The sequence below is a fragment of the Erpetoichthys calabaricus genome, chromosome 6, assembly GCF_900747795.2.
Source record: "Erpetoichthys calabaricus chromosome 6, fErpCal1.3, whole genome shotgun sequence".
Lineage (NCBI taxonomy): Eukaryota > Metazoa > Chordata > Cladistia > Polypteriformes > Polypteridae > Erpetoichthys > Erpetoichthys calabaricus.
Window position 1 is genome coordinate 149605232 of NC_041399.2, and position 26287 is coordinate 149631518.

Consider the following 26287-nt stretch of genomic DNA (forward strand, 5'->3'; position numbering starts at 1 on the left):
TCTCAAGGGGAAATTCACATACTCCAGCAGCAGCATACTGATAAAGAAACATATTAAATTAAAGAGTGATAAAAATGCAGGTAAAACAGACAATAACTTTGTATAATGTTAACGTTTACCCCCCCGGGTGGAATTGAAGAGTCGCATAGTGTGGGGGAGGAACAATCTCCTCAGTCTGTCAGTGGAGCAGGACAGTGACAGCAGTCTGTCGCTGAAGCTGCTCCTCTGTCTGGAGATGATACTGTTTAGTGGATGCAGTGGATTCTCCATGATTGACAGGAGCCTGCTGAGCACCCATCGCTCTGCCACAGATGCCAAACTGCCCAGCTCCATGCCTACAATAGAGCTTGCCTTCCTCACCAGTTTGTCCAGGGGTGAGGCGTCCTTCTTCTTTATGCTGCCTCCCCAGCACACCACTGCGTAGAAGAGGGTGCTCGCCACAGCCGTCTGATAGAACATCTGCAGCATCTTATTGCAGATGTTGAAGAACCCCAGCCTTCTAAGGAGGTAAAGTCAGCTCTGTCCTCTCTTGCACAGAGCATCAGTATTGGCAGTCCAGTCTAATTTATCATCCGGCTACACTCCCAGGTATTTATAGGTCTGCATACTCTGCACACAGTCACCTCTGATGATCACGGGGTCCAGGAGGGGCTGGGTCTCCTAAAATCCACCACCAGCTCCTTGGTTTTGCAGGTGTTCAGGTGTAGGTGGTTTGAGTCGCACCATTTAACAAAGTCCTTGATTAGGTTCCTATACTCCTCCTCCTGTCCACTCCTGATGCAGCCCATGATAGCAGTGTCATCAGTGAACTTTTGCATGTGGCAGGACTCCGAGTTGTATTGGAAGTCCGATGTATATAGGCTGAACAGGACCGGAGAAAGTACAGTCCCCCGCAGTGCTCTTGTGTTGCTAACAACAATGTCAGACCTGCAGTTCCCGAGACGCACATAGTGAGGTCGGTCTGTAAGATAGTCCATGATCCATGCCACCAGGTATGAATCTACTCCCATCTCTGTCAGCTTGTCCCTAAGGAGCAGAGGTTGGATGGTGTTGAAGGCGCTAGAGGAGTCCAGAAACATAATTCTTACAGCACCACTGCCTCTGTCCAAATGGGAGAGAGATCGGTGTAGCATGTAGATGATGGCATCCTCCACTCCCACCTTCTCTTGGTATGTGAACTGCAGAGGGTTGAGGGCATGGCAGACCTGTGGCCTCAGGTGGTGAAGCAGCAGTCGCTCCATGGTCTTTATCACATGTGACGTCAGAGCAACAGGCCGGAAGTCATTCAGCTCACTAGGACGTGATACCTTTGGGACTGGGGTGATGCAAGATGTTTTCCAAAGCCTCGGGACTCTCCCCTGTTCCAGGCTTAGGTTGAAGATGCTCTGTAGAGGACTCCCCAGCTCCAACACACAGGCCTTCAGCAGTCATGACGATACTCCATCTGGACCCACTGCTTTGCTGGCACTAAGTCTCTTCAGCTCTCTGCTTACCTGGGCTGCTGTAATTGTGGGTGGGGGGAAACTCTCTCCTATGCTGGTATCAGTAGAAGGATGGGTGGAGGGTGCAGTACTCCGAGGTGAGAGTGGGTTAGGGTGGTCAAACCTGTTAAGGAAGTTGTTCATCTGGTTTGCTCTCTCCATGTCTCTCTCGATGGTGGCACCCCGCTTCAAGCTGCAGCCAGTGATGATCTTCATCCCATCCCACACTTCCTTCATGCTGTTATTCTGCAACTTCTGCTCCAGCTTTCTCCTGTACTGCTCCTTTGCCACCCTGAGCTGGACTCAGAGTTCCTTCTGGACGCGCTTGAGCTCATGCTGATCACCGCCTTTAAAAGCCCTTTTCTTCTGGTTCAAAAGGCCCTTGATGTCACTTGTTATCCATGGCTTGTTGTTAGTAAAGCCCCCTGGTTAGAAAAAAATATTTTTTTACTCTGAAACCTGTATCTTTTGTTTTGGAGTTTATTTCGAACTCAAAAAGAAACTAAAATCTTTTTTAGCTCATAAAACATTGTCATCATGGGAAACTTAGGGTGGTCATGTTTGGAAACAAGATAGAAGGTTGATTTGAGAGTGATGATGGGCTGCCGTAAAAACAAAGGGCAGTAGATGTCCGTGGTAATGCTTTACAGAGTTTTTTGTGCTTTTTGTGACTAGTACTACATGGTATTTGTAGTCTTCACAATTCTACAGCACCCCAAACTGCAAATGGCTTTCAAGAAAGGCATTTTGCTGTTTGCTTGGAAATCGTGATGATGTTTTGTAGTTTTCTGATACTAATGCTAAGACTTCACCACAAAAATAATAATAATAATATTCAATATCATAGGAGAAGAAGGAGAAGGAAGCATAATAAGGTAGGATATTGTACTGAGTTGTGTGTAATTGTTGCCACTTCACAGCAACATCAAGAGTAATACTGTAGTAGCCAACATATTACCCTAAAGATAGGCCAGATAGGATGAGTGATTGGTAGCTACATGTCACACAGGTACACTGAGCTCTGCATTCCACACACCCCAGAAATATTTAATTTACTTTTTACAAGCCTGGGATGATTCAAGAAGGCAGGCTGAGACTTGTGGGACATTGGATAAATAGACCATCACAGATGATAAGGGAGATCCCTAGGGAGACATGGCCATGAGTCTCTGGAAGATGATCTGGAATGCTGGAAAAGTGAACATGACTTCAATAATAGTGCCAGAATAGCTATGCCTGCTTTCAATTACTGTTACTTTACAAGGCATTTCCCATGGCCATAACGGGAAGGTGATTCTTCTGAAATTATGGCTGAAGATCAATCATTGTTGAATAAACACACCTGTCATTGCATATATTAATTGCCTTTTGGTGTGTTCCTCAGTCTTTCTGTTTCAGAGGCTGTTTTAATACAGCTTGCTTCCTGTGATATCACTTGTGATTCACACATGCATGCTCATCCACATTTTCATTTCAGCACTAAAAAGATGAAGAATGACTTTTCCCATAATTCTTATTCTGTCCCACCACATGTATCTTCTGACTGACTAACTATGATAAATAGCAGTCAGTTTTAACCTTGATTGTACTGAACTTACACAAGGTGGTATGTCTGCCTCTGCTGTAACCTTGTGCACAGAGCTTGAGTTGTCTACAAAATAACATTGTTGTGCAAGTATATTGTATTTAAAAGTGCTAAAGTATATTTGTGTTTGAACCTATTGATATACTGTAGATTCATAATGTACACCTTGTTGGGTACAAACTAAACAAAGTTCACTGTCTTTATGGACAATCACCTGAAGCTAAACAAATTTGGGTCCAGCCAGTACTTGTGTGGGAGACCAACCACGAAAGCTTTGGTTGCTGCTGGAAGAAGTGTTGGTGAGACTGGCAGGGAGGTGCTTATCCTGTGGTGTATATATGGATCCCAATGCCCCAGGGCAGTGTCAGTGACACTGTATTTGTGCTGGTGTTGTCCTTTAAATAAGATGTAAAAACGAGGTCCTGACTCTATGGTCATAAGAGATCCCTGGGTATAATTTGAAAAGAGTAGAATGTGCCCCAATGTCCTGTCCAAATTGCCTTTTATTGCCACATTTAATCTGTCCCCCTAATCATCTAATTGGCTATCTCTCTCACCTCTCTCACCTCTTCACCACCTAATAGCTAATGTTCCATTACTGCAGTTTTCCCACCCATTTGGATTATATTTGATTGGTGTCTTCTGGAACAAATGTCCTTTCACAGGTTGCTGTTTTGTGAGCATCTTTTATAGTAAAACAGTATTTTGGGCTATTTTTCAAACCTCCACCCCTGCTCTATCAGCACGCTCTTGACCCAAAGGGGAATATTCTCTTCATTGGTATATACCTATTCTATCACTTTCAAATCTGTGAGGGGAAACCCTGCTTTTGGGTGGGTTAATTTAAATACTTAATGTCTTCCTGGTGGACGCTGCACATTGGTGGTGGTTGAAATTGTTCGCCACTAAGGATACACGATAAATGTTCAGAAAAAACACATTTTTAAAGCAGTGTGGTGCCAAACAAACTGCACAGGCCCCCCATATCCCCCGCTCTTTGCCTGGTTCGAGGCACTGGAAAGTTCAAAAGGGAAATTGCATAATGCAACAAGACAAGGAGGCTAGCATTTATGCGGAACAATAGTGAAGTATACAAATATGTGGCGCATTGGTGAAGCTGAAGTGAGATTGGGTGGGGTGGGGGTATTTGTTATTTGTTTAAGTATCGGTACTAAGGTCCAAAAGCTGATATCGATAACCAAAGACACAATTTTAGTACTAATCCACACCTGCTCCCTACTATCTACGTAAACTGGTTTGATTAGGTAGAAAAATGCTATATAAATCTAATTAATTATTTTATAGGTTTGTTTAGAGACATCTTACTGTACACAATTTTTAATTAAACTCAGTACCTAGGAATGTATCCCAAATGTAAGAGTAGGTTCTACTGCATGATTTTAACAAAGTTATATCAATGCAAGCAGGGTTTACATTTAAGGTATTATTTATATTTCATGTTTTGGTTCACGTGTATGATTATACCGAATATGTTTCATTGAAGAATATTTCTGGTGAATTTACCCAAATAATCATACTGTGTCATGTACCCAATAACTCAATGTTTCATCAGGAATTACTGGTAGGCACCCCATATATGAAGAGAATTTACAGCTAGAAGGACTAGGAGGGACTTTACATCAGGAAAGAGCAGATTTAGACAAGGATCTAGCTCACCATTATGTTAGTTGCTCTGCCAGCTAAACCGGTGTCTATTTTACTGTATGTTTGATCCTCTACAGACCTCTGAGATATAATGGATCCACCCATCTTGACAAGGCTGTCCTAAACAGAATACGGGTGTATTAGTAATGCTCTACATGTGTAATGACAGACTTTACAGGAATGAACTTAGATTCTTGATCTTTTAAATGAGCCCACTATCAGGATTATTGTGCATTTAAGCAATACAATCAGCATGCCTAGAGGAAACATTTTGCTCCTGGTCCCAGAAGCGAAAACAGTATAGGGTACCCAATACATTAAATGACCACTACTGCCATGGGTATAACAGGTCGAAGACAAAACATTTCAGAGTGCAGTACACTGACCAGAGACAAAAATAGCTCTAATGATCACTTGTGAACAGGGATACATGTATTCTTATCTGCAAGTTAAGGATTTTTTTCTGTAACATCCTTGATTAGTCAGGCTTCCTCTTTTCCTGTTTCCGCACTCAGCCTGTAAATTCAGTTAATTCTCAAGACTTAAACTTTACCACAGCAGTGTGTTGTGCAAGTAAAGAAACAACACTGGAGTGCAGGGTTGCTCATTATTTTTTAATACCACAGCAAGAATTCTTGTTTTATTTACTCTTAAGACCACAGATTCCTGCCTTATATACTGTATAACCTCTAAAAGACAAAGAGAAGTCAAGATTGTAGAGATGTACACAAGCCTTAATAAATAGTCAAATGGCCAGGTACCTTACTCTAACTAATACTTTTCTCTCTGACATACATACATACTCTTCATATTTAACTTAAAAATCACTGCAATAGAAAAAACAAAGTGAGCTTAACAAATATGTAAGAAGAAATAGACATTCTTTTAAAATTATAGTTTCTTTTTTACATTGTCAAAGAGGCAAATAATTTGTCATTGTCTGGAACTTGTGAACCTTACGAAAACTTATGAAAGTTAAACAGTTAACAGTTAAGGTATAACTCAAATTAAACACAGTTCTTATATTGTGTCGTACATGGCTGGGGGGTCAGACCCGGCCGGGACGCCTGGAGGGACCGAGAGGTGGCATATTTGTCCTCCGGGCCATGAGGGGGCAACAGCCCTGGAGCAGAAGAAGGCCACGGAAGGGGATCAGGGAGGCTCAAGTCCGTGGAGGCCCGTATTCACCGCCAGGGGGCGCCCCAAGCCTCATGGAGCCCGGAACTTATTTACTTCCGCCACACCTATGGAGGACGATCCTTCCAGGGTCACCCGGAGTGCTTCCGGGTGCTCTCCTGACGCTTCTGCCACACCAGGACGTGACGTCAGGTAGAGCACCTGGAGCTCATCCGGGTGAGGATAAATGGGGCCGCCTCCCTCCTATCAGTGAGCTGGAGTCGGGAGTAGGAGCAGGACGAAGCTCCTGGAGAGAGAGAAGGAGGCCCTGGAGAAAGGTGACTGGGGCTAGTGGCACAGTGTGTTGTTCGGTACTGTGTTGTTGTGTTGGAGAACTGAGAAAAATAAACAAGTTTTGTATAAAGATGTGGTCTTTGACTGGTGGTGTCCGGGCAAATATCACAATTGTCATCTGATTTCATGACAGTTGACAGTGTTAACAATAATGCATCCAAATGGTGCAACTTAATGGTGGGGTTAATGATGCTTATTTTTATTGATGCTATCAAGTTTACCAGCCAGTCAACTTTAGAGATTCTCTGGTTTAGTAGAATATGTTATTGCTGGCCAGAAATGCATTGGAGGACCTTGTCCACATGCATTTTAGGTAGATAATTACTCTAAAAGAGATGAGGCCGAAAGCTCTGGTCAAAAGAGAACGAGAGGTGAGTTTTCATTTAACAGAAAGTACACAACACTAGAGCATCAACCACAACATACCGAACATAACTCAGAAAAAGATGAAGTGATAAGATAGATAGATAGATAGATAGATAGATAGATAGATAGATAGATAGATAGATAGATAGATAGATAGATAGATAGATAGATAGATAGATAGATCTTTATTGTCATTGTCACTTTTACAAAGGAACAACGAAATTGAAGGTGCAATCAACTCAGTGTGAGGAATAAGAGTTAAAAAGACAAGAAGAGAGAAAAATAATAACAAACCGAATAGTAATAAATATACAAATTGCACTTGTTGACTTAAGGTCTATGTTGCACATTGGTAGAATAATATGGAGCAGTTTTATTCTGAGTTCAAGGCCATGATTGCTTTCGGATAAAAGCTGGTTTTAAGGCGGTTTGTCCTAGTTTTCATAGCATAGATAATAGAGACTCTTCATCATACCTCACTCTCAGACTTGTTGAATTCAATTTAGGGTCAAAAAATCAAAGATAATAATTCACTTAGGCACAGGGAAATGAGCAATCTTTACATAAATAACATACAAGTATGAGATTTGAACCCAAGACTGTGGATTTGTGAGTTTATTAACTCTTCTTTAATGACAAACTAAAGGAGATGGAGTATAGGAGTCAGGTGGAGAAGTCTGATTCTTGATGCAAAGAAAATTGTCTGCAACTTAACCAAAGAACTGGTTATTAACTGTTACCGCACTACAGAGCCTCTATGTCCAGTCAGTTCAGGGGCTTGGATGTGGAGGTAGTGCAATCCTACAAGTATTTGGGGTCCATATCATTGACAGTGTGGACTGGTCTTGTAACACAAAGGAACAACCTGTATATAAGAAAGGGCAGAGCAAGCTCTATTTATTTAGGAGACTGCATTCCTTTAATGTGTGTAGTGATATCCTTCATATCTTCTACATCTCTGTGATGGCCAGTGAGATTTTCTATGTTGTGGTGTGTTGGGCCAGTAACATCACTTTCTTTCTTTCTTTCTTTCTTTCTTTCTTTCTTTCTTTCTTTCTTTCTTTCTTTCTTTCTTTCTTTCTTTCTTTCTTTAATGAGCTTCTACAGAAAATCAAATTTCCCCATTTCTACTTCTCTCTAGACAATACAGAGATTTGTACAATATAATTTTGTCTTATTTTCATAGTTTGCTACAGTAAATTTTGGCAGATATCTTCCAAGCCTGGGCAGAAAATGACCCAAACAAAGTGTTTCAAATCATCAAATTCTAAATGGCACACTTTGCTGTGAATCATGTGGACGATGTTACTAATTTATTAAGGTTATTTTTATTTCTTTTAAATATTTTTGTCAGTGTTATTAATTTTGGTAGGTGTGTATGTATGTGCAGGGGAGGTGGTAGGCTTTCAGCAGACCTGGCCCAGACATCATTTACTCTGCAGCAATTTAACCTCAGTTCAAATCTACTTGAAGATCTCTTTTGTACTGTATACACCTTTGGTACATTTAGGTCAGGTCAGCTTGGAATGCAGGTACTGGTACAGTGCATTGCTGCACCCACCACATGACCAAACAGCTTGAGATCCTGGTTGGCAACTCCCCAGACAGACTCGTGGTCCAGTCCCACTCTCCAGAAAAGACCTTCTATTGTCACAGCCGGGTGTTACGTGGACATCCCCTTGGCCTGGTCCAGCCACTTGGGTCCTCAACAATGAGGATCCTGCAAGCCAGATCACTGTCAGGGAAATGTGCCACATGGTCTTACTTCTGTAACTGAAGCTCCTTCACAATGCAGGTAATGTGCCTTATTTGTGACTCCGTGAGCAGTCGCTTGATTGACACAAAATCAAACCACAGGTTCCCATGGATTCTCCAAAGAGACGCAGCACCGAAGGAGCCCAGTCTTCGTCTTAGGTCACTGGATAGCATCCATGTCTCACAACCATATAGCAAAACAGGAAGCACCAGGATTCTAAAGACTTGGACCTTCATCCTTTTGCTGAGATATGGGGAGCGCCATACACCCTTTTCCACAGACCTCATGACCCCCCATTCTCTCCCAGTCCATCTACTGACTTCATAAGAAGAGTCACCAGAGACAGGAATGTTACTGCCGAGGTAAGTAAACCTCTCGAAAAGGTTGACACTCTATCTGCAGATAGACACACTGCTGATGGCTGTGCCTAAGAGGTCATTAAAGGCCTGGATCTTTGTTTTTATCCAGGATACTTGCAAGCCCAGATACTCAGACTCCTTGCTTAGTCTCCTGAGAGCCCTGATCAGAGTCTCAATTGACTCAGCAATGATCGCAGCATCGTTGGCAAACTCAAGATCAGTGAATCTTTCTTTACCAACTGATGCCCCATAGCCGCTGGACCCTACAACCTTTCCCAACACCCAGTCCATGCAAGCATTGAACAGAGTAGAAGCAAGAAGACACCCCTGATAAACCCCAGAATGATCAGGGAAAAACACAGAGGTTCTGCCTCCACTTTGCACAGCACTCACAGTACCAGTGTACATTGTTGTCTGATATTACAGAAACTGACTGGATTATGCCTGGTTGTTATAAGTGTACTTAAACAACACACAGTTTGCACCATTGGTATATTATTAGCATCTCTTTGCCTCCTTAGGTACACTCATAAACTAAAGAAAGAAAGGGTGCAAAATTGGCAGTTTTATCATTTGTCCCTTGTTTGATTTTCTGACCGCTATAACCTAACTTCTATTCAACAAAAGATTCATTTTCACCACAATTAGCCTTCCTGAACTGAGAAAAAAAGATTTACTTGATTGAATGCCACTAGTAGTTTTTACATTTGTATTTGCATGTTTTACATTCACAAGGGCACTTTTTATTATGAGAAATATTTCTAGTATTAATTATTTGTGACAGTCCTAAGGTGGTGTTGTATCACAGATCTAATACCATGCTCGCATGGGCTCTATCTCACATGCTAAAGAACTGGGTGTTAAAGCCCTGTCACATTACACAACCTTTCCAGATATTTTCAGTTTAGACATTATTGGCAGTCTTGTAGTACTTTAAAGATGTGAAACTGTGTTGGGAGTTTATCACAGAGTGATATGACACACTCGGGCAATGAGATCAGCTACACAGTCGTCAAATTTGACATCTCCTTATAGAAGTTGTATAATATGACATTGACTTGACTAAATTTTTATTTCATTCAGGACTGTTTTGGCTTTATATGTGATGCAGCTAGAATTAATCAGGACTGGAAACAGATACATGGTTAACACACATTTGCTTAAAAAAGAGCAGTTTTCTTTTGTAAAAACAAAGGTAGAATGTTTATTCATTCTACTGTGCTCATTGGGATACATGCTATTGAATAATAGTGTATTATTAAATTGCAGAAATCAGCCATTCCTGAAATTGTTGCATTAAACAACAGAGAACATTATGAGTTGCTGTTCAAGAAATCCTTGGAAGCTTTCCTTAATATTTATCCCATGTTACCAACAAATTGGCAAGCTGAATATCTTGCCCACTGATGACTTGTAAATCTGTCCAAGTTAGACTAGGTCTTCACTGATGACAAATGGGCTGTTTTGCAGCAGCTGGCAGGCTTTTTTCTTCTAGTTTTTATGAATATGGGAACAATTTCTGTGATATGCCTTTCATCAGCAGCTGTTAATGCATTTTAATGAAAGACGATGAATCCAGATAATCTGACAAATTATATAATGAACCTTCAACTAAGTACTGCAAAGGGTGGCCAAGTCATTAATATGATGAAATGACCAATTCAAATTGCTCACTGCGTTATCTTGACCATGTTAATTATTTGATGTCAGTGCAATTACAAGTAGCACAAAATGACAACAATAACAAAGAGCTCTTGGGGTTATCAGATACTGTCAGCATAATGTGGCTGTTGGCATGATAAGAAAATTGAATGTGCCATAGTAGAAAATCAGTGTTGAATTTAAGATGGTAGAAAATCCGGAACTCAAATGATGTTATCAGAAAAGAGCCCTTGCTGCCAATGACATGAAATCATTAAGACAGGATGTGTTCTGCTTTTGAAGAAAGGAATAATTGTGGACAACTTAAAACAGACAGGTCCCTTGCATTAAACCAGAGCCTGATTTAAGATACCTACTAAGATACTATATCAGTTATTTCAGTCAACACAATATTTTTGTTTGTAGCAAGAGACATTATCTGTGCCAGCAGATTTCCAGCTTTTCTTTCTCTAGAATAGCAAATGTACGGTATCTTGTACTCACTAATGTGGAGAGTTAATGGAGATCCAAGAGGCCAGGAGGTACAGTACTGTAACCAGGATCGCGGCAGGAGGTGGTGTAACATTCTAGATAGATAGATAGATAGATAGATAGATAGATAGATAGATAGATAGATAGATAGATAGATAGATAGATAGATAGATAGATAGATAGATAGATACTTTATTAATCCCAAGGGGAAATTCACAATAGTCCAGCAGCACCTTACTGATACAAAAGAACAATATTAAATTAAAGATTGATAATAATGCAGGTAAAAAACAGACAATATCTGACTTTTATCTATAATTTGCTTGGCTTATTACATGGTTAGTTGTGCTGTCTCACACCTCCAGAGTCCTGTGTTTTAATCTCAGCCCATGTACTGGTCTTAGCATGTTCTCTCTGTGTTTCTATGGGTTTTCCTTCAGATATTGCTAAATTTTCTCCAGCATCTCAAAGACTTGCACAGGGTGATTGGCAACTCTAAATTAACTCTCCATCAGTAGTCCCTGTGATGGACTGGTTTCCCATCTGGTGTTTATTCCCAACTTGTGCTCAATGCTTCAGGAACAGCACTAAATTCTTGGGACCCTGTACTGGATATGATGGTTATACTGTAAATGTAATGAATAAAATAAATGAAATTAAATGAAAAGAGTAGGTAATGAAGAATCAACCACAGGCAAAGGAAGTTTGTAGTAGCTAGTATTGCCATTTTGCAGACCTTTACAACATTATATTTAATCATTGGTGAAATAATGACATTCTTGATGACACTCTGGTTTATTTTTTTATTTAGATTGGATTGTACTAAATGGAGTACAGTTTTCCTATCAAAATTGCAGTAAAAAGGTTACTTTGTACACTCTTCCATTCCAATCTTTGCTTCTGCAAGTATGTCTCACAGTGTTGAGGAGATACCTTTCACGTCAACTTAGACACTGTTTTCTTTTTTTGATTCATCTAGCTTTAATTCATTTCAGTAAGTAAAGACAAGAAGAATCAAAGTGTGATTTACGTTGGCCAGTGAGCCCACAGAATAGCTTGCTAAATATTTGTCATTGAGCTGTGACAGTGGCATTTTCTACAGCACAAGCTAATTTCTCAAGCTGCTATTCATGTGTATGGTGGCATTCAGACCTCAAAGTGGAATAATTAATGCTTACCAAGATTATAATTTCATTTGAGGGGTAAATTATTCTCTGCAGCAAAAACAGGACAATATCTCAAACCCATTTAATCCAATTCAGGGTCATGAAGGGATCCCAGAGCTTATTCTGGCAGCATCCGGACAAAAACCATGAACAGGGTGCCAGTTCACTGCACATATTGATTTTAGTTTGTTTTTTGTTAACCACATATGATGATTCATTGTTTTACTAATTCAAGATGACATATGATATTTTACAATTTACAGTACAGTATATACAGTATACTTTGTTAATGGCTGCTTTGTGGTTATAACATTTTGTAAGCAGAGTAGTGAACTTGACCAAAATAAAAGCTTCTGTTGTTGTATAGAATGGTTTATAGGTAATTATCAGAAATTCCACATACTGTACGTTGAGTAAGATGTTTACAGCACCATAACTGAAAGTACATTTACATGCACACACATAATCAGGTTAAGGTGAATAACTTGATTAAGTTAGTAATCTGGTTTACATGCACAAGTAATCCTATGGGGTTCTCATTTGTCAAAACACTCCGATGTCATTAAACTGCACAAAAACAGAGTTAAACATCATCATTGGCAACCGTAAATCAGGAAATAAGCATGATGCCTGTGATAATTTCTTGCATTTTCTAAATAAAATTAGTCAAATCAGTGCTTTACTTATAGGTTTCTGTGACCGGATTGCATGCAGCAAACTCTTTTCTGTTTGTCTGTGCAATTGAGGGCCTGTTATGTGTGCTTCTTTCCTTACACTGAGTGCTGCTTGAATAATAGTGACAAAAGTATTTTTACTTCAGTAAGACAAGTCTTGTGTTAAGTTACTCATTACTTTAAAAAGTAATCAGACTACTTAACTCACATTATTTTTAATGCGTTACCCTACTTCTGTTGAGATTGTGTTGCTGAGTTTAGCACTGTATGTTCAGCGCATCCACACAAATGTGGCAATTTCTGAAATACTGAGACAGATTATTTCAGATAGGAGAAGGAATAATGCAATCGCCGAACATTTTGCCTCTGGAAATGCATTTTCTGGATGCTTCTACCCATTATTGCTGATAGTCTGTATGAAGCAAATACGTGTGCAGACTGACGGAGTGCAGCGAAACATTCACAGACTACAGAATCATTTACAGTAACCTGGTTATGGGTTTACATGGCCACATAAGTGGCTTATTAGCAGGGAAATCTACCTCTGTGAGTCAGGTTTCTCAGAGGGTCAGAAGCCCGATTTCTCTAATTGGATTTTACATGGCATTTTAGAAATCAGGTTTCTGTGAATAATCAGGTTATTAATTTGCATGTAAATGCACTAACTGTTACATCCTGTATTGGTAATGCACAGTGCATAGAGAAGCTCCTTGCAAAGATAGGAAACTGGACAGGCAAAATTGATATTCTGGAAGGCTAACAACTTTGCGTTTTGAAAAAATTATTCAGCCAAGGATTGAACCAAGAGACTAATTGATCTTATCTCTTGTCAGTATGTGACATTCTTCCATTTTTTTGGATTTTTCGGTGACTGAACACAGGCAAGAAGCATATCAAGAAAAGATGGTAAATGTCATCATCTGCAAATGATTCAAATCAATTAAGAAAAATTATAAAGGCAAAAGGCAGAAAACTGAGTGAGAATCTGCTTGGTGTGACATACCAAATGTGTAGCAATTCAGTGTAGGTGTAATTAATTCTACATATTTACAAGCAGCAATTACAAACTTGGGACAATAATATCTTACCCCCTTTATTTAGCTCTACAGCATCTGCATTGACTCTTGTGAAACCGGGATCATAAGGGAACAGAACAATAATATGAATAGAGTATTGGAGTCAGGGCATAATATGTCCTGGAGGTAGTGCCCTGGCAATAGGACATGGGAACTCCAGTCCTCTGTGCCCCACTGAAACACGAAGAGTCCATAATGTAATTACTTCTTGAGGAAAACTTTGTGAAGTGAACAATAAATTGTCCCCTCATCCAGATAACTGGCTTTAGTGGGGCTCAATAACATATGCATAGCTTCCTGCTTCTTTCTGTGGTGACCAAGCTAGGCCTGGCTCTTTAAGAGCCGGTTGGTAAAAAGAGTTACTGGGACACGTGGGGCTGCTAGGAGAACTATTAGTAGGACAGTCCAAGGAGATCCATAAGACACTCTCAACCTCAGAATTGGTTCCCAGACCTGCCTTGGAAGACATTCCTTTTTGGGGTTTAAAAGACCCTTTCAAGAATAAGACTGGTGAGCTTGAAATTCAGAGGATAGGTGGAGGCAGGCACTCATGTAGAATAAGGAAGTGCAGGTAGAAGGAGAAAGGATAGAGGATATGAACCTCAGGTACAAGGTCGGAATATGGATCAATCACCCTAAGGAAGATAGATGCTACAGAAAAATGAAAGGGTAGAATAAAAGTTTAAGGCACTTAAGCTACTAGGTCTAGAACAGGGGTGGGCAATGTCGGTCCTGGAGAGCTGCAGTGGCTGCAGGTTTTTGTTCCAGCCCAGTTACTTAATGAGAAGTCAATTATTGCTGATGAAGAACTTATTGCTTAAGTGACATTTTGATGCTTCAGTTTAGTGGTCTCACTTGTTAAGGTTCTCCACCCTTAATTGCTTATTTCAATCTTAAACAGCCGCATTCAATGTTTTATTGGCTCCTTATTAGCAGTAAGATGTAAAAGACAAAGCAGCCAGTTCTCCAGCTAGCTTTTTTCCAATTACATTTATATGTATTCATCGTGCACTGTTTGATTTAATAAAACACTTAATAGAAAATTGTGACAGACTGAAAATTATCCATTTTAGGCTTCAAATCATTTGGATGATATTCTTGGAAAGGAAAAAAATCTACAATATAAGAGCCTTACATTGCACAGACTAGCAAGCCATAAAATTAAATAAGGTCTGAGACAGGCAAGGATTGGTTTCGAATTAAGCAATTGGGTTGTAATGAAAACTTGTAGCCACTGCGGCTCTCCAGGACCGACATTGCCAACCCCTGGTCTAGAAGATGAGAGAATACATGTCAAAAATGAACACGGGACAAAACTAGGAGATCAGAAAAAGTAACAAAGGCCACTTCCAAATTGTTTACCACAAATCGAAGTCGGGAAATGTGCAAAAGTCCTAAATCCCTAAAAAGACATTTTTTTGCTAGCTAATGCAAGAAGGCATTTAATCACAATCCAGGGTCTTGGACGCCATGATGCCATTAATAGTGCATCACAATCTTAAATAGCAGCATCCCAATGAGATCACATGCTGGTACTTCCAAAAAAAATAGCATATTGCAAAACCCTAGAATCATAATAGGATGCTATGTATCACCTCCTTGGCATTACTTGGGTTTTGGTCCTGCTCAGTAGTGCCCTTACTGTTCACTCTGTGTCTCAGGTTGTTTTTAAATATCCCTTTATTTTAATACAGTAGATTGTTCAGTCCTTTACAAAAAAATCCAAATTGTCACAAACACAGTGATCACAATAGATAGATTCTCAAGTAGGAAATGCTCTTCACAGTTCTTTTTGGGGTGATTTTACCTTGGTTATCTTGTTGTACTCTTGCTTGTGATGGTATTTATTGAATGTCATTGGGGAAGAATGAAATCTTTTTATTTCTTTATGTTGTCAAGAGAGAAATGGTTTTGCATAATTGATCAGACCACAGAGAGGCAGAGGAAATAAAACCATCATTATATGAATGTTATTATTATTTAATACAAATTCAGTCTATTGGTTGATTCTCCGATTCAGCACATTAACAGCACTTTGTATTTTTCTTGTATTCAAAGCTTCATTTTGAGTTTCCTCAAATATGAGTGATCTACATACACTGTTGTTCACTCTTGTCTTCACTCACAGCCAAATGCATAGGGTCCATGAACTCATGCTTTTTAAGTTACATTATTTTCTTAAGATATGTTAATTTCATTTTAACTCTTAGATGCTCACTGATGATTAAAGTACCTAAAATAAACTACATTTAAAAGAAAAAAAGATTTGAAATAGTATACCATTACAAGGTGCCAAAGATCCCTGCAGACTCTCCAGTGGGTGTAAGTAGAGCCAACCAATATTATTCTTACTGAGAGATAAGCTGTGTGCTGTCTTCATCATAGATTATTACTCATTTACCAGTGCTTGTTCAATGAAAATTTGCCTGCTGAATTTTTATTGATTGCAACAATTTAATTAATGGATGAAGAGCTCTGTAAAGCAGTTTAATATTTACTACATCAATTAATTCCTAAACATGATATCCTCAGGCACTTGGGCTTTGTTATCCATAAAGATTTTATTTCTTTCTTTAGTTGTTTGTTTCTTTAATTAGCTTGTATATCAGTATGGATAAATGATGGGACATCATATACATCTACAGAGTAAATTTATTTTTCTTTTAGAACTGTGATGCCCTTTGGGAAGACTTTCATCAAAGGCTGGTGGATGGAGCCCTCATAACTCTGGATACCTATCTAGGACAGTTTCCTGACATAAAGGTATTATGTTTTTGCACTCATTTTTTAAAATAAATAAAAATAAAAGGGGCGGCACGGTGGCGCAGTGGTAGCGCTGCTGCCTCGCAGTTAGGAGACCCGGGTTCGCTTCCCGGGTCCACCCTGCGTGGAGTTTGCATGTTCTCCCTGTGTCTGCGTGGGTTTCCTCCGGGCGCTCCGGTTTCCTCCCACAGTCCAAAGACATGCAGGTTAGGTGGATTGGCGATTCTAAATTGGCCCTAGTGTGTGCTTGGTGTGTGGGTGTGTTTGTGTGTGTCCTGCGGTGGGTTGGCACCCTGCCCAGGATTGGTTCCCTGCCTTGTGCCCTGTGTTGGCTGGGATTGGCTCCAGCAGACCCCCGTGACCCTGTGTTCGGATTCAGTGGGTTGGAAAATGGATGGATGGATGGATAAAAATAAAAGTTTGCAAAAACCATTAAAGAACTACCGTTATAGGAAGAATAACAACAGTCATGTACGGTATTGTGGGATTATAAGCATTGAACATACAGTACAAAGCAGAGTCTAGCATGAAATCAAAATGGGATTAGGTGGAAAGTCATAACAGTAACACTGAGTTAGTTGTAAAAATTGATCTATTTGTATGGAATGATTACAATAAAAACAATAAAATTTATAAAAAAAAAAGAGTTAGATGAGAGTTTCCCTAAAGGATTATTTGTTTAGCATAGACCAGGAATTCACCTCATTAGTTTTTTAACATCAACTAATTCTTCAATCTGAAACTCAATCGTATCTTTAACTAAACTTCTTTTTTAATTATCTGGCATTTTTGTAGGTTATCATAATTATAACCTGTGATTTAACTTTATTTTTTTAAACAATCTATAAATATTTGCAGCTTTTTTGGGTGGTGAAGGGATTTGGCTTCAATTCTTTGTTTAGTCACTGTCTGTGTGAAATTAGCACATTCTGTTAATGATCAAATGATTTTTCTCCAGGTATTTTGATTTCCTGACACATCTCAAAGATGATGCATTGATTATTGTAAAGTTTTGTTATGTGAGGGTGTGTGTCAAGTGTCCTGCAATGGTCAGGACTCAGGAGTCCCATCCATGGCTGGATCCACTCTTGTAATTTGAGCTTCTGAAATAAATTCTTGACTCTCTGGAATCCTAAAATAGTGGATTGTACTTTATTTATTCTATTAGTTTTCATGCAGAGTTTTCTGTTTGTTTATGTTCCATAAATCTATCAAATCTCTGGTCTGCTTAATTTAATTTCATTGTCCCAGGGGAGCCAGATCTTATTCTGGCAACATTGGTGCAAAGCCGGAAATTAATTAATAAGATTATACTTCTTTTATTATACCTAATAATGACAACCAAAGAATACGTAGAGGTGCATCCTTTAGAGCAGGGATCTCCAACCTTTTTTCCCCTGAGAACTACTTTTACAAAATGAAAATGGCCAAGCGCTACTCATGTTTTCTAACATTTATTCTCATAGCTTATTTCAACCCAAACAAACTGAATAAGCTTGTTTTGCCTAAACATTTACAAAATGTTGGTGTCCACAACTCAGGACACATTACAAAAAAAATATACCTGCAAGTGCATTTTTTATGTCTGTATGCATTTTCTAGTGTATCTCACACTACTGAATTAAAACATGAATTCTGTCAAAACAAAACAATGCAATTACAAATACACAGATATTGCTTATTCATTTGTCATTTTGTTACATGTCACTGTTTCACTTCACAGGAGTATTCACATGCCCAGTTGCATGTGTGATGTGTTTTTTAGTTAGTGAGATGACTGACACTGCATGGAGTCAACAAGAGAGGTGTATGATGGAGTGTAGCCACTTAGGTTCACTCTTATGGAGTCATTTAAATGTTCATCTGTTAGTCTTGTTCTGAGCTTTGATTTCATGACATTTATGGCAGACTCACAGAGGTACAGTTGTAGACCCAAACAAAGCAGACATTTTCAGAGCTTCTTGGTGAAGATTCTTATAGTTATCTGGCACTACTAAGCTCCAGAAATGCTGAGAATGCTGTTGAAACTTTAACTGCACATTATTTTGAAGGTTTACTAATATATAATATATAAAATCCAATGTTTGTCTGTCTGTATGTCTGTTCGATTTTAACAAAAGAACTACTTAACGGATTTAGATCTGTTTTTTTCTATAATTTGATTGAACATTCCGGTTGATTTTCCAACTTCTCTCATCACGCTATGTATCATAGTTCGCTTGTGGTATCGATTTATTAGCATGAATCCGAGAGAGACACAGTGGGGAGAGGATAGGGGCCTTCCTCACTCACTCGCCAGCTTCGGGGCATGTTCCTTAACTCTGCTTAGCTAGCGAATGAGAGAACAATTGAATTCAACTTTGTCTGATATTTAAAATAAAGTGTTACTTAGGTCTTGATGAGTTTGAGTCCGGATATTCTCTTAAGTGTATGCCACATTGAAAAGATAGATTGCAATTCAGATTGTGGATCGTGATATAATTTTTTGGAAAGATCGCCCACCTGTAATTTGACTAATCAAGTTTTCAAATGTATGTAGGATTCATTAACCCTTTCACGAGCTACTTGGGAAGGGGTTGCAAGCTACTGGTAGCTCGCAAGCAACGTGTTGGAGACCCCTGCTTTAGAGCATCTGCAATGTCCACTATTGGCATCTTTAACAAGCTTTAATAAAAAAAAAATTGAAAGTACTAAGATGGAAAATCTAGATTATTTTCATTATATAGTTAAAATTAATAATCTGATGATGTAAAAGTAAAATTCCTTTCTTTTGAACAGACTCGCATTGCAAAAAGAAGTAGGAAGTTGGTTGATTACGACAGTGCTAGACATCATTTAGAATCATTACAGAATGCGAAAAGAAGAGACGACAACAAGGTCACCAAGGTAAGTAAATCATTTCTGAAAGAACCAGGAGCAATTTTTATGTCTAAATAGTAAGGTTGAGACCTTTAGTTACTGTAACTGCAGCTAAAATTATGGTAAGAAACAAGAGAATGTCATTACAAAAATTAATCATGAAAGTATATGTCCTGTTATGTATTTTATATGTTAGACAGAGTTCTTTTATTAAGGATAATTAAAAAGGGAAATATTGAAAATGGTTTCAGATTCAACCCAGGACAAAATCACTTTTAAATGTTTAACGGTTGTTAAAAACAACAAAAGGAAAGATTTTTAGCAGAAACTGACTATTTGGTGGCTGTAAGGTTTAAGTCAGGGATTTGATTTTGAACACAGAAGAGAAGGGCAGAATCTCTTTATCAATGCTGCAGGATTGTATCATCTGTCCTTTGTTACATACACATTAAACTCTATTATTGAGGCTATACATTAGAAATGCATTACTGCGTTCTACAGTATATTGCATGCTTGTAATCTTCTTTTACAGTAATTTGATTTTCGCTTAAAATAAATGTGACTGACTGTTTAGCCTTATCTTTAAGTAGCAAAAAGTACACTTTCATGAGAAAGCTTTGAAAAAATCATGGTGTGAAAAACATACAAACGTCTTTGTTAAACATCACTGGAAAACCTGTATTAAGCTGGTTCAAGAACTCAATTCCCAAGAATCAATATGGGAGAGTTTCCAGTTCAGCCAGCTCATTCCCTAACCACCCTATCCCCTTCAAACTACCAGGAAGTAGCAGACTTACATTGATGTGATTGGAACAGGCTTTTTATTATCTGGCAAAACCCAGCAACACATCTACCATTTTGGAGTTGCTAGTGGCAGAAAAAGACTTGCTTTATTTTGACACAATCTTGAAAATATAAATTAGCACAATCACCACAGTTTTCATGGCAGTGACTATATTTTGTGTCAGAGTGAAATGCAGCTTCAAATGAGATAAACTGGGTGTCCTCCCAGCCCAGATCTTCACAATATATGGATAATACTTGGATGCTGGGGAGCGAACAGACAGGCACATGAGGCTTATGGATGGAGGCTCCTCCATGTTCAGTACTCCAATTTAGCCCAATAAGAGTGGTGTGACGATCACCATTATGACAGCATTTTTTGCACCTTACAGTAAGAGTTCCACTGCAATCTGTGCATGACATTAAGCTTAAACTTGAACTTTGTACATGCTTAATGACTCATTTACCAATAAAAATATTTTTTTACTTCGTAAAATATGTGATCTGCATTGTTTTAAAGCAAAATTCTGAAATTATAGATTTTTTATGCATATATTCTTTAGCTAAAGACATGTTGTGGTCTGTGGGGGGTGCACCCAAACCACAATTTCCAGCACAACCCATTTTTATTTTCCAGTGGGAAAGGCTTCCCAACATCCATTTCCCACAAGCAGCACAGTACAATACCGAACAGTACTATCTTTTTCCTTCTTCTCTTTCTTCTCTGTCTTGTCAACCTCCACTTCTCCTCTGACAAGCTTCATGAACTCATTATGCACATGTAATATGAAGAAATTCATGACTACTACTTGACACCTTAAATTATGTCCTAGTGTCTAAAGAATATAATTATGAAGTACATTGTATGAATAGTTTGAGTAAGTGAATACCTTAAGCCATCTGGAAAGAGAAGTATGTGTTAAAGATGATTTTCAAAACAGACCTGGTCAGAACTGTCAGATGCCTTTCTGGATAATTTTTAGAGGGTTGAGCACAGTGTGAATGATTGGCACATGCAGGGTTACAACAAGTGAGCAGGAAAGGGCAGAGACGGATGGGGATTCTTTAGCTAAACATTGTGCCTTTTTGCAAATCTTGTAGACTACATAGATTTTTTTATTTAGAAGATATGCACTTTTTTTGACCACATCGACAAGATAATGAAAATCGTATAATTGTTTTACTCTCATTCTAAAGCCACTTTTGACACAAGGTGGCAGTGTCGAATCTGTTATGAATTTGCTAAACGTGGAGCTGTTGTTTTATCTGAAATTTTTAAAAAAAAATGGATTGATAAAAATAGATTGATAAAATGTGAATACATATCAATTACAAATGACACTAACATACATCTTGGGATTAAGTTAGAGCACTGAATCACTCACTTTGTATGTTAAATTTATTTGCCAGTAGCAGTAAAACACATGAAGGTTGTAAGCACAGTTTTTGCATTTTTCAAATATGATTTTTGAAGGTGTTTCCTAAATATTTTAATGTAAGTGCAGCCAAGGCCGGATCAAGACCCCCACATGCCCCTGAGTATCGCAACTCCTCCAACTCACTATCCTGCCAGGCAAATTCATACACTCACATACTTTATTATGGACAGCATCTCTGTCAATAATAAATCAGGTACAGGCATTGAAATAGAAAAAAAAACTCAAACTTTATATCTTGTCAGTTTCTCCTTCCCTTTTTGCTCATTAGTGCATACAGTGAATGTAATAAATTAATTGATGAGCACAACATCACATTTATGGGAAGTCAGCTTACTTCTAATAGCACCATTAATACACATTGTAAATGCCACATGAGTTGGACCAGTGTCCTGGCCAAGAGAGAGGATGGAGCCATACCTAGAAGAGATGGCCAGAAAGGATGGACAGACAACCAGTCATAAATGAGGCCGCAGGGGAGACATTACACACCCATGATGCTAGATGGCAGCAGCCCGGGATATTGGTTCCCAGTACAGAACCAGTAGGGCATGCTGGTAAATATAGTCCAGCAACACAGCCCTGCTGGGGTCTGTGGGTACTGCAAGGGGGTGTTGCAGGGACATGCATTCCCTAATAAATGTGACTTCCATATGACCCAGAAGTGCTTCATTCGGGCAGTAGCTCTGGCACCAGAAGTACTCCCGGGTCCTTAATAAAAGGGACCACACTCCCTTATTCAACTGAGTCAGATCTGGGAGGACATGGAGCAACACTTGACTGGAGGAGGGCAGTATGATGGTGAGAGAAATTGTGAGGAGAGGTGTTGTGCAGTGAAATTACTTGAAACTTTATGGAGGTGTATTTAATAAACCATCCTTTATTTGAACCCCGGACTGTGCTAGTGTGTTTGTGTTGGGGTTTGGGGTTTGCTGATACCCTGATTTTCATCACAACATCTATTAAACATTTTTAAAAGGACTAAAAACCTAACATGTAACTGAGCATTTTAGGTTTGCCTGTTTGCACCAAACAAAATAAAAGACCATTCATTCAGGTTTGGCATTTTTTGGTGCTTTTGGTGCATCATATATCATGCAGTGGGCTTGTCTTGTTGTCTTCCACATTGTTGTTCATATCTATGTCAGTGTTATGGGACTCTGCCGAACTGGACTTCAGATTGCTGCTAAGCTGCTAGAAGCAGCAATGTTAGCCGTTTCTCCATTTCCTGTAAAGTTAGTCTCATTAGTCTCAACTATGGTATGTGCAGTTTCTTCAGATTGTCATTGCATTTATTTTAAGATGCAAATGTCAGGTATAATTTTCTGCAAAACAGAGTCTTTTGCTTCTCTCTCCTTTTTAACGTCATTTATCCTTTCACTGCACCATTTGGTCCTTGTTATTGATGATCATCATCTTTTTTCTCTTTTGAGGCACAGGACTACATTGTGACTTGTAGAGGGTGATACTGAGCCCTAAAACTCTAGACACAACTGCACTACAACAATTAGTAGTCTTAATTTGACAGTACCCTCACAAAGACAGCACCTTCCATAAGTCATACCGTCTGCAAAAAAATTCCTTTTCTCCTGGTTTTTTTCCCCACACTCTTCTCCAGGCGAGCTTTGTCTATCTCCACCCCCAACTCTGACTCCCAACTATTGCCTCCTGGAAGCATTTCCCAGTGTGGTGTTATGGGTCCACAGCTCTCCCAGCAAAGGCCAGCAGTTTTATTTAAATAAATAATCACCGCGCTCACGGCTTAGGAGGGGGCGTGATGACTGTAGCGAGCCGCAGGGCGATCTGCGGTGTGGGCGTTTCTCACCTAAGTGCACAGGTGAGAGGCTGCCCACATCCGTGATTGTTCCTGTGGCTAATGGGCTGCAGCTGCCATGTCCTCTCTGCATATATAGAGAAGCCCGAGATGGTTAGGGGGAGAAGTAAGAAGTATAAGAAAAGAAAGGAAAGAACGGGAGGTTGTAGAAGAAAGCAGGAAGCAAGAGAAAGAGAGCGCGAGCGAGCATGAACAGGCTCGCAGCAGCTGAACAGGCAACCTGGGTGTTAGGCCGACATCCCAGGCGTAGTAGTTGTTGTCTCTCCCGCAGAGTTTTATGAAGGACGGGAGTGACTGGAAGGTGGACGATTCTCCACGGATGACCGCGGGAATCAGGACTTGGGAACGTGAAGACCATCACGTGAGAGCCTTGGCCGTTGGTGGGATTTCCCAGGTCACTGTCATGGATAGCCGACCGGAGCCAAGGATCGGAAAGGCGACTGACAGTAGTAGCAGGAGTAGGTAGAAGGCCAGCTGTAGAAAGAGCGTCTCCTCTGTTGAGCAACCCAGATGGGAGTAGCAGGGGAGCCACCAGGCTAACAGAAGAGTCACCGGGTTTGTCACTTGTTTTTACAGACTGCTTCCTGTTGAACGTTTTAACCTCGTTTTAAAGGATTGTTGTTTTGTGTATTTTAACCTTCACGTTTCGTTTTAAGGATTATTTATTTGTTGAACTTTGGAAGGAACTGCACAGCACTTTACTTTGAACATTGCTGCACTTTGTTTTCATTGAGTTGTTTTAATAAAAGCACTGTTTGCACATTTATACATCATCCCCTTGCTCAATTGTTATTGCCTCACTATCTAGCTCATCGGTGACATTACCGACAGTGTTGGGTTCAAGGGCTCCATAATAGAAGATGGGAGCATGGAGCCGAACCCGCATCGTCACACCCAGTCAGGTAGGACCACTCAGGAACAGGGGAGCCTGTACCCAGCAGCTCCATCTAGCAGCAACAAAGGACCCCAACAGGGACACCCACCTCTACTCCAATTCCCATCTAGTGATGCTTCCATCCTGCATAGTGGGAGAATACCTGGATGTTTTTTCAGTTATCATGTCCACATTCCCAAATTCCAATACGCAGACACAGACCTGCACAAATATTTCACTTCAAAAGTGGTTAACGTGTGTTCAGGGATGCCTACAAAATGTAAATCAATTGAAAATGTTTACTTTTACTTAATCACAATATACACCTACATCCAAAACATGCTATGGAACATAGCATTTTTTTAGCATTTTAAAAATGTTAATAAATGTGACAAGTTTCATTCTGGTTGAATGATTTATTTTTGAGTTATGGTATCCACAACCTCAAAACTAGATACCCATAGAGACATCACTCCAAAAGTGGTCGCATCATGTTTAGAGATACCTAAAATATGTAAATTTGCTCATAATTCAACGTTGACTATTCCTGCGTACTCTATATGGTAACTAGGGAAAGTAAAACACTGGTCAAGATTATTGGATGGCTTACTTTCAAATTAATTGTCAAGATTTAAATTGTAATATTTACAGGACAAATTGATACGATTTAATCATCCATGTTTTATGATATTTAGTATGTCAAAGGCCAGCCCAACCCATTAAAATATAGTGTAAGGGAATAAATAAGAGCACCCCCTTGTCATTGACTCTCTCCTTCTTTAGTCTTTTTAGCTTTTTCCATGCAAAAAAAATATTTTTGGTCTAGGACTATACTCAACACTCCATTTATTTGTGTTCCAAATTGGAATCTTTTTAAAGCAGACGTTTCCAAGTTCAATCCTGGAGAAATTCCTTTAAAGCCACTTTTTTAAAGAATACATCTGGTATTTTTCAAGTCAAAGTGTTAAATGTTATTTTTTGCAGTCATGCTATGCATTTATTTTCCATTGCAAATTGTGTCATTAAACCAAGAATTTTTTATAAATTTTTAAAATACTGTGCCAGTATTTATGGGACACCAATCTGAACATTAAACAAAGCCGTAAAACATATAAAATATGTCCATTTTCTACATAAGAATATTGCCAGGTGTTGATTGGTGTCTTGCATTCATACTGACATCATCCCCATATTGTTTTCAGAAAAAAAAATGTGTTATTTAAAAGAAGTCCCTCTATGCTCTTCACCTCATTGCTTGTCTTAACCCATGGCATCCTTTCATCCCCTGGGGCATGGTTTCCTTTACCTCATTTTGTGAATGGTGCTACAACTGCCATTGTATTTTTGAGAGTGACTCAAGATTATTACCAGGATTAAGATAAATAACTTTTTTATTTTAAACCCATTCACTCAGAAACCATTCCACATTCCAACTCCCATTGATTTGTGATTCTCACTTCACCTGCATGTCTTATGGTACATGCTCACGGGAGACTCACTTGAGCAAAAAGTGTAAACACAACATGTACAACAAGAGGGTACGATATTCAAACCTGTGATGCTAAATCAGTGAAGCATCACTGCTGACAAGTACTATTGTGTGACCCTACAATTTGTAAGTTGTAAAGAGAAGCTTCTTAAATCTTTCAGGTGCTGTCCCATCCAAGCTCCATGTAATAAAGGCGTAACATTATAATAATGTCCCATGGGACACAAGTAAGAGAAATAATATATAGTGCATTTTGCACATCTTTACAAGTCAATTTGGCTTAGAGAGCTCCATCTCAGCAGTCACAAGTCATTCAAAAGGCAACCTCCTGCTCCTAGAAGTGGTGGTGCCTCTGGCACCTGGTGGAGGCAGGGCTAGGTGTCGTCTCCAGCCAATGGCTCCATCCTGTGGAAGAAATAAGAGATATGATAAGAGACAGCACCCCCACCTGCTCGGTGGTAGCAGTGCTTGGCTTACCTGAGCCCTTTGGCAGATTCCCAAGTATGCATGCGTTACAA

The 26287-nt window shown here is 39.4% G+C and overlaps 1 protein-coding gene across 9 annotated transcripts in view; it reads left to right on the top strand.

Moving 5' to 3' along the window:
• The window catches only part of amph (amphiphysin), a 288814-nt gene that overhangs the window by 182854 nt on the left and 79673 nt on the right, over positions 1–26287 (top strand). For all 9 annotated transcript variants that reach the window (XM_051928840.1, XM_051928841.1, XM_051928842.1 and 6 more), the window contains exons 5-6: positions 16399–16494; positions 19273–19380. In XM_051928840.1, the coding sequence (XP_051784800.1) occupies positions 16399–16494; positions 19273–19380 (204 nt within the window). The remainder of the gene's footprint in view (positions 1–16398; positions 16495–19272; positions 19381–26287) is intronic.